Source organism: Eschrichtius robustus, chromosome 8, assembly GCF_028021215.1.
Source record: "Eschrichtius robustus isolate mEscRob2 chromosome 8, mEscRob2.pri, whole genome shotgun sequence".
In the NCBI taxonomy this organism is placed as follows: Eukaryota; Metazoa; Chordata; class Mammalia; order Artiodactyla; family Eschrichtiidae; genus Eschrichtius; species Eschrichtius robustus.
Window position 1 is genome coordinate 16,770,407 of NC_090831.1, and position 16,969 is coordinate 16,787,375.

Below are 16,969 nucleotides of genomic sequence, written 5' to 3' on the forward strand. Positions count from 1 at the left end.
AAATATGGTCAAATTATCCTTTGCATTTATATTTCAGTGGTAGTATTTATACGATAAATTGAGCAAGTGGTTTTTATAGGGCAAGATGGATATTAAGTAGTTTCTTAGTCTTTGCAACTGATATTTCCCCAAAATACTACAGAATACTCTGAACAATCATACCACTTTAGAAATATTAACGTTCAACTTGCTGGTTTTAATCTCCAAAAACGTGAATCTATTTTACTGTAAAAGCTGTATCAACATGAAAAACTCTGCATTCTCCCAAATGTGTCATCATTAGGTAAAAATTCATCTAGGCAAAATAGTATTTATGCTTTCATTTTATTGTTTTTAAGAATTAAACTGCCACCTCAGTAGTCTTAAGAGCAATATAATGAAATATACATACATTTAATTTAGACTTATGTCCATCATAGCTTCAAAGGCTTCCCTGAAATAAGGCTGGGATTCACATCTTTTTCCTTAAGGAAAGAAACACTAACAGTAATTTTGTTATCCTTCTACCCACCCACCCTCATTCAAACAATAACTGGATGAATTCAAGTCTAACACCATTTTAAAAAATTGTCTGCTACAACACATTTCATGTGATCTGCCTTCCTGCATAACACATATTTCTTAAACCTAACCAAAAAGAAATCATTTTTTAAAAGCCTACAAGAATTCTCTTAACATGCGGAATTTTATCATGATATTAATTTTTTTGTCCAATACATAGGCTAAGTGGTTTCATGCCACATTCAATTCTAGTGAATTTCATTAAAACAGGTGAGCTCTTCATAAATAGTTGAGAAGCTTTAAAGTGAATTCGGCTATTTCCTATTACATGAAACCAAAAAATGGTCCTGGATTTTCAACAAGAGTATTTTAACAGCTCCTAAATAGGGCCATGAAAAGGAATCAAGTTTGCACAGTCCAAGTACCTACAGTAATATGACAGACGCACTCACCACCATTTCATACTATTTCACTCCCATGCTTCTAATAACAATTTCTCACTAGAAATATTGCATTAACAACTGGACTCTCAAATTGCTAGGTGTGAAAAATCACGTACTTTCACTTAAAAAAAAAGTGTATTAGTTATTTTCAGCTGGTCAAGGTTGAAAGGGCCATTTATATTATTTCTAACTTCAGCTCTAATTTCATAGATGACTTTGCATCTGATTATCCAAGATGAGAAGTTGTTTTGCCTGTTCCTGACAGAATTACATGGTAAATTAGCAATCAGTTCACCCTTTGTCAAAAAGAAATGTTCTAAATTTATACACTACAAACTATTTAATAAATGGCATCTGCATACTACACATTTCATGTTTATATGTTATGCACCATTTTAGGGGGGAGGAAGTACTTCACAGGGGTTTATTCAAAGGATATATAGTAATATCCTAAGAGTGTTGATTTATACATATGAGTTCTGTATAAACTGTAAGTGGTCATCTCAGCTGGACTGTAAGAAGCCCCTATAATGCAAAAGCTGACTCCAAAGACACCTTATAAAGCACTGAAATTCACAATTTAGATTACTTTTCTTTTCTCCAATACAAAATCATCCGGTAGTCTTCACTGTTGACTCCAAGCTAAAACTTTCCAAGTTTTAGAGGCTTAACCAATAAAAGAAACAGGAAATCATTAATAGTTTTTAAATGTCAAGTTAGAGAAAAAACCTTATCACACAGTAATGAAACCTGAGCAACACAAGTATGTGATTACAAGAATGTCCTTCATTAATACAGTATTCAAATTCCTCCATGGCATTCAAATTATAGTTTAACACCCAATAAACAAGAACCCACTTAAGCACGGGATCAAATTCTACCATGAAATGAGGAATTACATAAAGCCTATTCAGCCCTAAATATTTAGTTTAAGACAATGAGTAGAGAGGAATACACTTCATCTAAAGCACACCATTTAAACAGTTCTATAAAATAACATTACTTAAGATTAATCAGTGTGGTGCATCATGTGATTCCAACCATTCAGTAAAAAGCATTAACGGGTACCAGCATCCCCAACAGCTTGGAGCCTACAGAGTTGATTACTTTGGCCGTAACTTTCCAAGTAACGAACACTGCCTTTCAATATTACAAACATAAATATTTCTTAGTACTGGAATTCCAATGTATTTTGGTGTTCCTGAGGCTGCCCACAAATGAAAAGGCATCCAAGTGAAGTGCATTATACACCTAATATACTTCAAAATTTCAGTGCCTAACATGTGAAATCATTTCCTACCATTTAACAGTCTGCCTTACAGTAAATTCTAGTAGATTTTTACTTTTAGGATTTTATTATAACTTTGGGAAATTAGTGGTAAAACATATGGTTTAAAAAACAGTACGTGGCTGCACTTAAATTCACATAAAAATAGCATTTTTACAACCATATTGAAATTTAATCCTTTTTACACAGGTTAACAAAATGTATCACAAGAAAAACTAAACATTGGGTTTAACAAAAGCAATACTTTTGAAAGTGGAACGACGAAAAAATTTTTTCAAATTTTTTACAAATGGTCACCTCTGGGTCAATTTACCACACTAGGGGAAGAAAGTTGTTAAAATATAGTTGTGCTCAACTGAGCCACTTATCTGCACTACAGTATAGTACTTGAAATCACTCCTAAGGTCAAGATTTAAAACCATTTTAAGAGACAAGACCCTAAGTGTTTTACAGCCACCTCAGTAAGAGGCGCTTTCCCTTCCCCAACAGTCAAAGCTTAATTAAAAGATTGACTATACATAAGTTTGTTTCCTCATCATATCTTCAGTTCAAAATACTATTATCATTGGTAATACGGTCTATATCTTGTCTGATCTGGATGATGTGGTCCAGGAAGTGGGGTTTGAGAAGGCGGACCCTGCATTCGTGGAGGAGGAGGCGGCCCTCTCGGTGCAGGCCATATACCAGGACTCATTCCCCCTGGCTGTGTAAATGGAGGGCTCAGAGTTCCTTGATCTTCAGTGAACTGGGGTAAAGAGTTAGGATTATAATGGTGAGGAGGGGGTGCAGTTACAGGTGGACCACCATGTTGAGGGGGGGGAGGTCCTGGAGGAGGATGATTCATATAAGGTGGCATCTGGGCAATAATATGTCCAGGGGGAGGGGTAATTGGTGGTGGAGCAGAGGTCATTGGTGGAGGTGGAGCTTGGCTATACACCAGGTGAGGAGTACCTGCGGCCTGGGGAGGATGTGGCATTGGATGGCTTATTGGTGGTGGAGGAGGTGGGGGTGGTGCGTAATGTTGCTGTGGAGGCATAATATGATGAGGGTGCGAGACCACTGGTTGACCCTGATATTCAGGATGATGGTGAGCAGGTGCTGGGGCAGGAGGTGGTGGTTCTCTAGCACCTGAATTTGAGTCATCCTGAATAGGGACAGTTATTAAATTGCTGTGTTTTCTTGTTGAAATACGAAAGGTTTCCTGACTGACCGAGCGAGGTGGAGGTGGAGCCATGGACAATTCTGCTGGAGGAGCACGAATATCCTCATGTGGCTGATTATAGTGCTCGTGGGGCACATGTTGCAAAGGAGGTGGTGGCATCATGATGTGCTGCTTTGGCGGAATATGGCTCATATGGTGCTTGTCTGGCGGCATTATAAAACGATCGGGGATTTCAGCTGGTGGTGGGGCAATAGGAGGATGAACATTTTCAAGTGAAGCACGGGTAACAGGTTTTCCAGCTCTCATATGGCGGTGGTTGATATGAGCCTGTAAGTCCCTCTGGGACAAGTATGTTCTCTTGCACCCTTGAACAATGCTACACATGAAGAGAGAACCTCGTGTACACTGCTCAATTCGCTGCACAGGATCACTACAGCTAAATTAGAAGGGGAAAAAAGTTTGATTTACTAAAAACAGACTGTAAAAATAACGCACTTAATTTCAAAGATATGACTAGTTTTAAATTTTGTTATGGAAAATACTACAAAAGTTCACAATTACAAGTTATAGTTACTGCAAGTGAACCTTTAATCTTTTCCACTTTGTGGTCTGTTCGCTATTAAGCATCAGCATTTCTTTCAACATCAGAACGCTTAAGAAAAAAATTCAAAGTGTTTATCAAACAGAGTATGTTTTAAGAAAAGACCTTTTCTTCCCAAGACCTAGAATTTATCTGATTTTCTCAAACAATTCTATGCTTTGCATCCATTTGCAAAGAAAAATCCAGGAAGGGCAAACCAAAGCATCTGTCACAATCATGGAATTCAAACTTGTACCGTATTTATTGAGTATTATTTTCTGCGCAAATAATACTAAGTGGAAGACACCAAGTGGAAGAACTGTAAGAACTACAAAAATAAATAGGATCATCCTAATCATCAAGGTTCTTAACATTAAACAACATAAACAAATTAAATTCAAACCCTGAACACCAAGAGTCCCTTCAAGAAGGGGTCTTTCTCAACTGTCAGACAAATTTACTACTACAAAGTATTACACACTCCTGCTTCTCTAAATTATAACCACTAAATTTAACTCAATATTTTCTTAATGAGTCAGGGTCAAATTGTAACTACTCTTCATTCACTATTTTTAATCCACTCTTGCCTTTAGAGTCTTCTTGAAATAGCAGAAACAGGACTGAGCTAGGAATTGGAACTGGGATCTACTACTGGCTCTGAGATCTCAGTGAAGTCATTTAAACTTTGTTTCTTTATCTGTAAAATGGGGTTCAAACATCTAACCTAACTCACAATGTTTTTATATCTACTTCACCCTACTTAAAGGAGTATCTATAACATCAACGACACAGTGAAAATGACAGGACTTAATGACTAGTTAAGCACTATACATGTATAAGCTGTTATCATTAAATACGTGTGTCAGGTCATATGACACTATATTACACGGCTCTATATTCTTGATTTTGAGTGGTGTCTGTTTTTCCTTCCTCACTGAAGGCTGGTACTCCTTCTTGATACTAGGAGGCGTCCCTTTAGTGGCCATTTGGCACACTTCGTACTTTTTGCTTCTAACTTGCTGTAAGCTCTGAAATATCACCACAGTAACGGGATGTGAGGCACTCCTTTTGGGTGATGCTTAAGCATTAGTATATAGTATTTACATTAATTTGGATTGCCATTTCTTCACTTTCTAACCTGGGTCTGTTAATCCAGATAGGCTTATGCTCTGATATACCTAAGGGCCAATCAGTGAGATGCTTACTGGAGTTACACTGAATACCCTGAAAACTAAATTCCCTTTTAAATATTAACATTAGAACACTTACATAAAAGAGAAAACCTTTCGATGTCCTCTACATGGTGTTTTACAACATCCAAAATCCCTTATCCCAATGAGGCAATCAAATTTACTATATAGTGGATGTACACCGTGTTGGAAAATCAGGCATTACAGAAAATACGGCAAACAGTGAATATGCATTTTTAATTTCGTAACTCTTCTGAATTATAATTCTAGGAAGGAAATACTCTTTAAACTCACACTATAAATTTTATAATCTGTGACTTTAAAGGGCTAATAAAAATATGCCAAGAGAATTAGTTGGCACTGGTTTGTCAATGAATCATCCATTCTCTCTCAGTGATGCCAATCTTCCTACACCATAAAAGAAAATTATCCCTTACAATTGTCCATAGCTTTGCTATCAACTAATACTACAACCCCTGGGATAGGTTCTGACATAGGTTATAAGGAATCTAGGAAGCCTACAGTTGTTCCAAAGAAGTTTCTCTCAAAGCTTTCCTCAAACCTTCTATCAGGTGTTCTAAATTGATATAAAAATTCATAGTTTATTCTGGATCCTTCAAGACCATCCCCAAATAGATCACTATCAACCAACACCTCTAGATTGTCATAACTTGTCTGAGTCTATCTTAGAACACGATGGTGTTTTAAGATATACTCAAGACATAATAATCAGATTTGAAGGTAATAAATAAGAGCTTATACTTACATAGTACTTGCTATATGCTACTATATATGTATTAACTCATTTACTTCTAATAATAACCCAGGGAGGTAAGTACTATTATTAGCTCCATTTTACAGATGAAGAAATCACCTATGTCACACAGCTAATAAATAAGAAAATAGAGATTTGAATCCAGGAATTCTAATTCGAGAGTCTTTGCTCTCAATCACTACGTGATACTACCTCTCTAGCGTCCCATTAAAACAAGAAAATAACTATTTTTGGTTTATAACGCCAACTTTGTGATGGCAAATATACTCGTTATTTTGGCCAATTTGAATTGACTGATAATAGCTAATTAGCCCTATCTTAAGGAGAAGGCTAAGGCCAACTCTAGGCTCACAGAGGAACATGAGCCATGTCTACACATTTGATATCCTGTCACCGGTCTATAGCACACCCTGACCTTTAACCTAGATTATAAAATCATTATATCACAAACTTTATTATTTAAAAATTTAATGATGATCTTACCCTGGACACATCTTATCTCCCTTTTTTTCGTGTAAAATAGCACAGTCATAGCAAAAAACATGCTTGCATGGAATCTGTGAACAGAGACATGTTACAGTTAAGCATACGAGAACAAATTAAAATACTTCCAAAAAAAAAAAAAAAAAACAGTAAGCACAGTGACCTAGACATAAAAGGCACTTGAGAACTGTTTTGTCAAAATGAACATTTATTAAGTACCAATTACATAAAAGCAACAGTTAACCTTTTTCAGTCACAAAGCTCTTTGTGAGAATGTGATGAAAACTTTGGCCCTTTCCTCAAAAAACATATACATGCGTATTTGCTTACACGTTCATGGTCCCTACAGGTTAAAAGCTCCTGAAGAATACTGCATAATGTTTAATCTAATCCTGTATCTCCTGAAAGTATTCCAAGGCAGGAAAAGAACAAATATCTTCTAATGTAATATAAGTAGCCTTCTTCCCTGGTAGTCTTAAGTTAATGAACTTACAAATATTTAAAAATAAATCAGAAGGACACAGTAAAATGATGTTACACCAGTTTAAAACTCAGAGGCCATTACCATTATTTAGCTGTGTTATGTAGCAAAGCAACAGTGCATAATCCACACCCTCCACCATCACAGATATATCACTGAATTCAAATTTTTTTCCAACAAAAATGTTAAACTATCTTTTTATATGCCAAAATTACTATTAAATTACAGTTAGGGCTGGTTTTTTTTTTAACGTTTAGAATTCAATTCTCAGAAATCATAAATAATCTTTATTAATTCAGTTTTATATTAAAAATTATAGCCTTCAGAAATGAATAACTGATTTTATTCTGTTAACAAGGGAAAAAAAAAAAACCATTTTTCCCTAATAAACTAGAATTAATGTAAACAGGTATCAAACAGTCCAAGGAAATTATTTAGTTTTCAGCATTAGTTTCCGTAATTAATATTTACAAGCAATTAAAGAATTTGTCAAGATAATTCTATTAAATGCATATTATTCCCAAATTTCCCCTAGCTATTTTATACTTATTTTAAATGTTATAAACTTAATCACTAAACAGCAATAAATCTATCTACTTAAATTTCAGAATCCTACCTCTACACAAATATTTAATTTACAAAATCAGAATTTAATTTATACTTACCATTCGCCCATAGATTTTAATAGGCAATCCACATTTGTCACAGAAATGAACTGGTGTATCATCCTTTTCACCTAAGATGTTTATCTGTTGAAATGATATAATTAAATTTTCCTTAAGCATTTCTAAAACTTATGTCCATAATTTACACAATGAATTGGTTAGTATTTTATAAAAGTTATTAAAACAATTAGAAATAAAGGTTTCTTGGTATAATCCCCACATATGCCACATTAGTTGGGCCACCATCAGTCTTGGGGGTTTATTCCCTTAAACAGTGTTAATGGTTATTGATTTTACTTGACTTTACTAAAAATTACTTCAGATTATCTTTCAAAACAGTGAAATAGGGCATTAATAAACAAATGATTTGTGAGTACTGAAAGATATAACTATAATAAAAGTTCATACCGTTCTTTATGTAGTCTGCATTGTTCTAATAAAGTATTTAAAATATTTTATTGTTCTAATAAAATTTTTTATTTTTAGTTATACCTGAAAGTCCCAAAAAAGGTGTCCAGGAAATCTTCGTTGATTTCCAAACAGTTCGCCCCCTTTACAGTCATACCGTTCTTCTTCATTATAATCAAATCCTTCTGAGAGAAGAAAGTGTTATCTATTAACTTTTCACATCTCAATTTCATTTTGGAAGTACATGTACATGGTCAAACAGACCTATTCACTGACACCTTTCAAAGCTCTTCTAAGAACAAGATAATCAAGTCTAGTTTAAAGCACCATCTAGAAATGATCTTGGCAATCATGTACTCTAACTCTCATGACTGAGAATATTGCAGTACTGGAGATCATAATAACTCAACCCAGAGAAGATCAGTGGCAGAGCTAGGAAAAGATCTCAGATCTCTTCACTCCCATTCAAGTGCTCTTATTAATTCACCAAACTATTTCTAGTATAAAACTACTAATTATCATCATCATGATTATTACACAAATAAAAGATACTTATCACCACTTATTCTGATCTATCTATAAAAGTGGTATTATGCTGTAAGAAACTGATATTATTGCCAAAGGATTAATGAAAACATAAAGAATTCTGCAGACTTCCTTCTTACGACTTAGTAAATTAGGTATCCTCTTCTTCAGCTTTAAACTGAGCCTGATTTTAGAAACATCCAACATATTCATACTTCATCCTTTCCATTGAAACCTCTCCCTGGTTAATCACGCAAACAGTAGAATTTATATCATATCTACTTACAAGTATCCTCCCCTACACTGCATATATCAATATCAATAAACTTAAAACAATATGAAGATCAAATGGGCTCAATTTCAATTTCTCTGGCCTAATTAAAAAGTTGATGGTAATCCTCTCATCTCATACAAAAGGAAAGAAAACCAGCAAACAGTCTTATGGGGATTCTAGATAGAATCCAATTACCTAAAGTAAAGCTGAGAAGGCAAATCTATCCCTCCAAGGTGCCAGGCTTCTCACGACTCTTTTGGCCCTAGAACTGGTAAACAGAGTAGCCAAAGCACAGAAGTTTTAACTTTACCCACATGGCTACATTACAGCATCTGCATACAGACACACGGACACAAACAGAGATAGACACACACGCATAGATGCAAGAATTTTTTGAACCTGATACAGACATACATACCAGTGTACTGCTATCTAATTATCTCCAACACAAATGTAGAGTTCTTATAAGTTACATCTGAGTGACCCTAGGTTCTTACATGGTCCATTTATACCTTATAAAAGCTGCTGTCATCTAAAACTCAAAATAAGGAAAGTTAACTTTTCTACTTATTAAAACTCAAAAAATTATTGAGCAGAACAACAGCCAAGAAAGTTAGGAGCACATTATCATTTTTCAGAGTAGTTCAACTTCTACTCCCATCATGAAGCTATATATATATTTGTATAGATAACATACCAGCTGCTGCTGCTCTATCAATAACCTAGTGTACCCCCGCTTTGGCCTTTTTGGTTTTTAAATACTTTTTTAAAACTACACAGTAATGTATAAATAAATTCTTGTGTAACAGTAAAACAATGCAAAAAAGCTAAAATCCCCTTTCTATCCTTTTCTTCTCAGTTACCTCTTCATTCCCTTCCCCTTCAAGCCCATACCCCCTTTTTGTTTTAATACCCAAATACATATCTATAAAAGTTCCAAAGCAGGGGTCAGCAAACTTTTTCTGCTTAAAGGCCAGTTAAGTAAATATTTTAGGCTCGGTAGGCCATACCTGAAATTACTCAACTATGCCAATATAGTGTGAAAAGCAGCCATGGGCATGGATGTGTCCCAATAAAAAACAGGACTGGATTTGGCCAATAGGCCATAGTTTGCAGACCCTGTACTAAAGGGTAAGATGGGAAAACTGTTTTATACTCATGAAACGGGGAAAGGCCTTTCTAACGATGACAAAAAACCCAGAAGTCACACTAGAAAAGACTGGATATCTGACTACATAGAATCGTCAAGCTTTTCTACAATAAAAATTTTATATATAAAACTCAAAAGACAAATGGAGAATATATACAATATATGACAATTGTATTAATTTACAAAGAAAGAACTCATAAAAATCAAGAGAAAGACAATCAAACAGAAAAAAAAAAAAGGGAAAAGGAAATGAACAGATAGATCCTAGGCAAAAGAAATGACCAGTACTATGAAAAGATATACAACCCCACTCATAATTAAAGAAATGTGTATCAGAACAAAAATTTGTAAAGGTTAATAGTACCAATATTGGTGTGGGAGTATAAAGTGATGTACTGTTTTTACAGGGCCATTTGGCGACATCTGTCAAATTTTAAAATGTACAAATTCTGAAATCCACCAAGTTCTAAGATGCCCAAATTCATGCAAAGTTTAAATTCTACAAAATATACATACTAAGGTACATATACAAGGATATTTACTACAAAATTGTTTTTAACAGCAAAAAATTATTAAAATTGTTAAATAAATTATGGTATATCCGTAAGTGAAATACCTAAACCTACTTTCTTAAATGAGATACAACTGTATGTACTGAGAAGGCAAAATCTCACATGCATCTTGCATGAAAAAAGAGCAGTTATAAAGTAACTATGAAAAAGTCATACCAGGGATTATTTGGGAAGAGAATAATTATGGGGGGAGAGGGACAATTTTACTTTTAATATTATGTTTTCTGCAATATTGTTTAGATTTTTTTTAAACAATAGGCAGTGTTACTTTCAACAAGAAAATAAACCAAAAATATTTATAAAGGGAGAGAAAAGTAAAATATGCCAAAATGAGAAGTCAAAGACTGAAGAAGGAAGAGAGTATAAAAGATAAAAAAAGAGGTGACTCAAGGTAAATAAAATCACATGGCTTATTTGGTGGAATCAGATATAAAAGAAAGACTTTTGGACCTATTAGTTTAAACAAATTACCTTCATCACCAGCTGGAGCCTTTGCAGGCATCCTGTTTATAGTCCTTGGAGTTCGAGGTGAAGCTTTGGCTTTGTTCCCTTGTTTGGAGATGAGCTTTATAGGAATTCGTCTTCGAACATCAAGACCACCCAATGATCCAGAACTATTAGTGCCTTGTAACTCATTGTCTATGTCAGAAAAAAAGTTGTAATTTCTTTCAGTTTTTCTTTCTGAAGATTATTCTGCCACAGGTATTAAAGCAACATACCCCACATTATCAAGGGTTGAATATCTGGTTTCTGATTTTAAATACTATGCTATATAAGTTCAAGTACTAATTTTCTCTATTTTGGACAAACCCTTAAAGCAATGCTTTGTGAGATATGGAACCTTTAAAGAGTTGACAAAAGTTACAGAACCTCTCCCTAAAAAAATGGACAAAAAAATTTTCCATTTTTCCAGAGGGATTTACAGAAACGTAAAACCCTTCATGAGCCTAAGATAAGAACCTCTGTCTTGGAACTGTAAGAGATTTTTTTAAAAAAGAAAAAGAAAAGTAAAGGAAGAAGAACAAAAAGAAAGAAAACCGTCACTATCTCCATCAAGTATGCAAAGTAGGCACTCAGTAAATTTAGTAATCTGCATCGATATCAGGACAATCAATAATACTGGAAACACAAAACTAACACTGACAATGGTAAAATTAAATAAGTGTAAAATTGTTTTTCTAAAAAGCATTCAGGAATATAGTAAAAATTATTGCACCATTTAGTAGTAAAAACACGCACTAATGTACTTGTGCTATAACATTTCTAGATGTACACATGTGACTGTGTTACTCTTGGTCACCACTGTAATGGAAAATTATAGTTTAGGAGGATGCAAGTTTTCTGTACTTGGCCTAAATAACTGAAACTTTCTACGTCCCTGTCTGTTATTAGCTTATGAATTAAATTCACTCATATCCCATGAGTAATAGGAGCATTATTTCATAGAACTGACTCTATTTGAAGATTAAAAGCCACCTTTTCTTCAAGTCCATGACAAGATATTACAATCCAGAAAATATTTACCTTTACCTACTAAAGACAGAAAGGGAAATGCCCTAAAATAGGAAATGCAAATAATTTTTTTAAATAGTAATGTTTTAAACATGACAATTAGTGAACAAGGCTGTGTAATTGCCACTGCATTAGACAGTACAATCTAGAGTGATAGCCAAACTGTCCACATTAAATTCAGTAAAGCCAAATTTGGAAGTAGTATCCTAATCAGTACTAATGATCTCCAAGGGTACTAGAATTACAGACACATGTTGAACTCACATCGATGTGCACTCTTTCTGAAGGACAGAACAAAATTCAAAATCCGTCCTTAATTATTAATTTAAGTATCTTTCAGTCTACTTTCTATTATTACTTTCATAATAGCTAACCCTCAAAAAAAAAAAAATTCATGGAAAAGGGATTTCAACTTTAACATGGATAGTTAAAGTCAAGTTAGGATAAATCCAAATTGATCAACTCTCAACACTTCACAAAATGTATTAACAATTTGAATAACGTATTTCATCTGCTCTCACTCTAGTTGCTTATTTATGTAAAAATACCTACAAGCAATGTAATAGCAAAAAGACAGATAAGACAGAATTTTTTTTTTTTTTTTTTTTTTTTGCTCAATAGGTATTCCTAATTTTCCAATGAACTAAAAAAAGCAAGTTGTTGTAGACAGTTCAGTGCTGTCCTTCAGACAGTAAAAGGACTCTTAACGGTTTCAACTTGATGAATGATCAAAATACCAACACTTCATTACTACAAGTCCTTTTCACACCACCCTGGACACCTGTGGTCACTACTGTGGCTTGTTTAGCCTATTACGGCTTTCCAGAGCCTGCTGCCCTCTAACACCTTGCAGCCTGCCTCAGACTGCAAGTTCATAAGCAAAGTACAGCGGTTAATAGTGACATCACTCTGGGTTTGTCTTAGGGTTTTGGGGGTTTTATTAAGAATCAGAACATACAGCATAATTTCCTTTTGAATAAGACAACTACAAACGTAAAGCCCTAACAACAAAAGTCTTTGGATATTACACAAAGTGAGAATTAAGGATAGAACTGGCCATATAAAGTGAAATCCACTTTAAAAAGGCATAACACTTTTATATTATATTATACAGGTTTTTAAAAGATTTGTGTAGAATTTTATCTTGAATTAAAGGAATCAAGAAATATTTTTACAAAATTTAGGTTATAGTTACAACTAAGTGCTAATTCTTAGAATAGCCAAAGAATGAATCAAGTGATAAGTAGGAGTTTCCTGGGGTAATTTTTCCAGCAAAATTCTATTGTAAAAACACCACACGATAGCCTTTATTTTATGACTGACTTTTTTAACAAGATTACAAAACCAGTCATTTTTGCATAACATTAGAGGGTTTCATCATTTCCCCAAGGGCTTCTATTAATCCTTTGATATTAGAAACATCCTTTTGAGATGCCTATCCTGTCATAATGTCTTCAATTCACTGGCTAACTGGCATTTCCTCACTTGCCAATGATTTTATTTGTGATTCAAATAATTACCGAATTCACATTTACGAATTTCATGAAAATCGGAATCTTTTGTAATCACAATTAATGTACAGCATTTTATACCATTTCCTGATATGAAACACTAAGAACACTGCCGTATAATGAAATTAACTAAAAGAATAAAAAAGAAGCTGGTGTTAAGCAGGAATATCTGAGCAGGAACTAATTTTTTAAGTGGTCAGTTCATTAGTGAATATTTTCATGTTCAGATGACTTTTACTTACTTAGGCAAACTTTCAACTTAAGAGAACTAGGATAATAAATATGGAGATACACACACACACCCACATTACAATTTCCTAACATAACATTCTCTAAACTGTGGAAGCTGCTTGACTCCCAAAATTCCAGTAAGAGGCTCAAATGAAAAACATTTGCTAACGTGGCATGTTTGCTACCCTAACACCAAAATCCCAGGGTTTCGATTCTATAAAATTTCCAAACACTAGAGTTCCTTAGAGCTTGGTTCTAGGCCCTCTTCTCTTCTGCCTTAAGTGATTTGTGGTACTAAGTCCCAAACAAACTTCCCTCTGATCTCCACTTGACATCTCCCCTTGTATGTCTCAACAGACATCTCTTACTTAAGCCCAAAATCTTGTTCCCAAATTCCAATTTCTCACCTCTGCTCCTCAAAAAAAAGTGTTTTTCTCCCAAGTCTTCCAGTAATGGACACCACTCAAACTAGAACCCTAGGCACCTTTCCTTTCTCTCACATGCTTCCAAACCAATCCACCAGTGCCTGTTTGAGTTCTATCACCTGAAAATTCACTGAATCTGCCCACTCCCTTTTTCACTAAACCAGCCACCTTCACTAAGCCAAGCCTCCCTTCTGATCTATTGCAATCACCTCCTAAATTTTCTATTTTCTATTATTCTTGCCTTCTCTTACACCATTCTCCATAAAATAACCTATTATGTTTTTAAAAACATAATACTCTCCTCTACTTCTGTTCCTCCTCTACTTCTGTTCAATGGCTTCATACTGCACTTAACATAACATTCAAATCTTTACCATGGACTTCAAAGTCTTGCACGACCCGACTCCTGCCTTCCTTTCCAATCCCATCTTCCGGTTCTTTCCCTCTAGTTAACTAGGTGCAGCTGACTGGTCTTCTCTAAATTTTCCTCCCTCAGAGTCTTTGTACTTGCTCTAAATGCTTTCCTCGTGATTTATTCCACGCGGGATTCTTCTCATCCATCAGCTCTCAGCTTACAAATGTTACTTTTCCAGAAAGACCTTCCCTGACCACCCTCTCTGAAGCTTCCTCCTAATAGTCTTTACCAGAGCACCCGTTTACCCTCTTCAAAGCACTCATCATAATCTGTAAACATTTAAGTATTTTTAAAAACTTGTTTATTGTCTTTCCCAATAGAACGTAACCTCCAAGTAGAGAGGGACTCAGTCCGTCTTGTTTACCATTCCATCTCCAAGCCTAGAAGAGTATGCATATATATCTATGTGTGTGTATACATACACGCATAACGTATTTATATATAGCAGTATACATATATAGATATACGAAATTAAGTAGACAGTTGATGACTGAGGAATCCTACACAATACTTACTACTGGAAAAAGCCTTTTCCCCCCTACTTGTAATATGGCTGATATAACTGAACGGACTAGTATCTAACTCCAAATGCACTCATTCAATCTCCAAAAACCACAAGGAAGCAAAAGCCAAAAAACACATAACAAAGAGTGAAGCCATTCTTACTCGGAGAAAGGAATGAGACTATCTTGATTTTAAGCTCAAGACTGATGGTTAAGCACCACAGCCGAAGCGCGGGGCATGCTTTGGGCTTAAGCAGAAAAGCTGCTCTCGATATGACTCCGAAAACCGTATCTGACTCCCTTCTCCCACCTCTAGTCCATGAAAGACCGGAGAGACAAAAACGACAGGCGGTGACCACCGCAGCACCCGCCCAAAGCTGACTGAGACAGCAGGAAGTCTCCAACCCACTCTCGCGCATCGACTCCCAGCGTAATGAGGCTTCCCCGACTCCGAGATTGGAATCTACCCGCCAGTCCCCATAACGTAGGGCAGAGCACCCAAAATGAAGAAAAAAGGAGCCGGCGCTCTCTCCTCCCCGCGAAGCCCGCGCCGCCCGCCGTCCTGGCTCAGAGACCGGCAGAAGCAGAGAAGGAACGGCTGTTGCCGGCACCGAGGCTGTAGGTACCACACCGGAGGGTAGGCCAGGAAGTAGCAGGCCCTGGTCGGACACGCGGAGGGGTCTATGAGATTTCTTTCTCGCCGCCACACCCCAATGCTGTAGGGCGAGCGTAAACCCTCTATGCTCGCTGGGCGACCAGTCCCAGGCCGGCCAGGGGGCATGGAACTAGGACCCCCACTGCCTCCGCCTCCTTACCAGTGTGATCCATGATTCGGCTCGCAGGGCACAGTGGGAGCGGAAGTCAACCGCGCCGGAGTCGCAGGGAGCGCGTGCGCGATACCTTCCGGAGCCTGGGAGGCGGAAGTGCGGCCAGGTTGCCCGGGTTGGGGCCTCCAAAGGCTTCCTTGTCTCGCGTCCGCTAGCCGACTCCGGTGAGGGAGTCAGGCATAATTCGAGCAGAGAGGAAAAGAACGAATACGCGGAGAGCTTCAATGTGGAGGCTGCTAAGGCTTCCTCTTATGTGCTTCCAAAGGAAGTAGCCTTTAACTGTGGAGAGGAGACCGACGGGAACGGGGGAGGGGGAAAGCCGGTAGTATCCGTAGGACTAAGCTCGCAGCAGGTAAGGCGGCTGCCGGCCCCGTGGAGCATTGCCTTCTGGGACTTGTAGTGCGCTGGGACCCTGGAGCCTGCCAGGCACACTGCGCAGGCTCGGCCGTTGGGCTGGCCCCACCTCGGCGGGCGGAGTAACGGTTTGGAATCCCCCAGAATCCGCGAGCTACGGTCCCCGCCCCCCCCGGTCCAGGAAAAGTGTAAACACGCGCGCTCTAGAAGGCGTCCTCCAGCGGGAGGTTGCCCGGGGGATGGTTGAGCTGTATGAGACTCCCAGCTAGAGAGAAAGGCTCTGTGCATATGGTCTCCTTTTTGCTTTTCGTGACAAGCTGCATAGACCCAGGCAGAGCTGACGGGTGTCTACCCTCGTTCCCATCTCTAAAGTTGCTAACAGTTGAAGCCCATTTCTAACGCTTGATTAGCGCTCATTTTCTAGGGCAAGCTCTAGAAAAGCTCTTGTGGCGCTAGAAGCCCTCCCCCACCAAACACGTGCGCGCGCGCACACACACACACACACACACACAACACCCCTCCTAAGGACTGGATGCGGGGCCAGGTGGAGGATGGATGCAGCGTAGCCGCGTCTTGTTAGGAGACAGCGGGGACTCCAGTGCAGAGCGGAGCTGAGCATGGGGAGAGCACGTTAGGGCTGGCCGCGAGGGAGCGGTGAAAAGAGGAAAGGCCTACAATGAGGAAGAGACAGTTA

The 16,969-nt window shown here is 37.2% G+C and overlaps 1 protein-coding gene across 2 annotated transcripts; it reads right to left on the reverse strand.

Annotated features, from left to right (window-relative positions):
• Positions 1-305: 305 nt before the first annotated feature.
• Positions 306-16,287, reverse strand: CBLL1 (Cbl proto-oncogene like 1). Of its 2 annotated transcripts, none has more exons than XM_068550371.1 (6): positions 15,910-16,287; positions 10,969-11,136; positions 8,061-8,158; positions 7,569-7,652; positions 6,423-6,496; positions 306-3,830 (listed from the first exon to the last, which is right to left on the reverse strand). In XM_068550371.1, exons 1-6 carry the CDS (start codon positions 15,920-15,922, stop codon positions 2,795-2,797), a joined length of 1,473 nt encoding a protein of 490 aa, XP_068406472.1. In that variant the 5' UTR covers positions 15,923-16,287; the 3' UTR covers positions 306-2,794. The 2 variants fall into 2 exon arrangements, with proteins under 2 accessions (XP_068406472.1, XP_068406471.1); XM_068550370.1 differs by having other exon boundaries at positions 8,061-8,161.
• Positions 16,288-16,969: the final 682 nt, after the last annotated feature.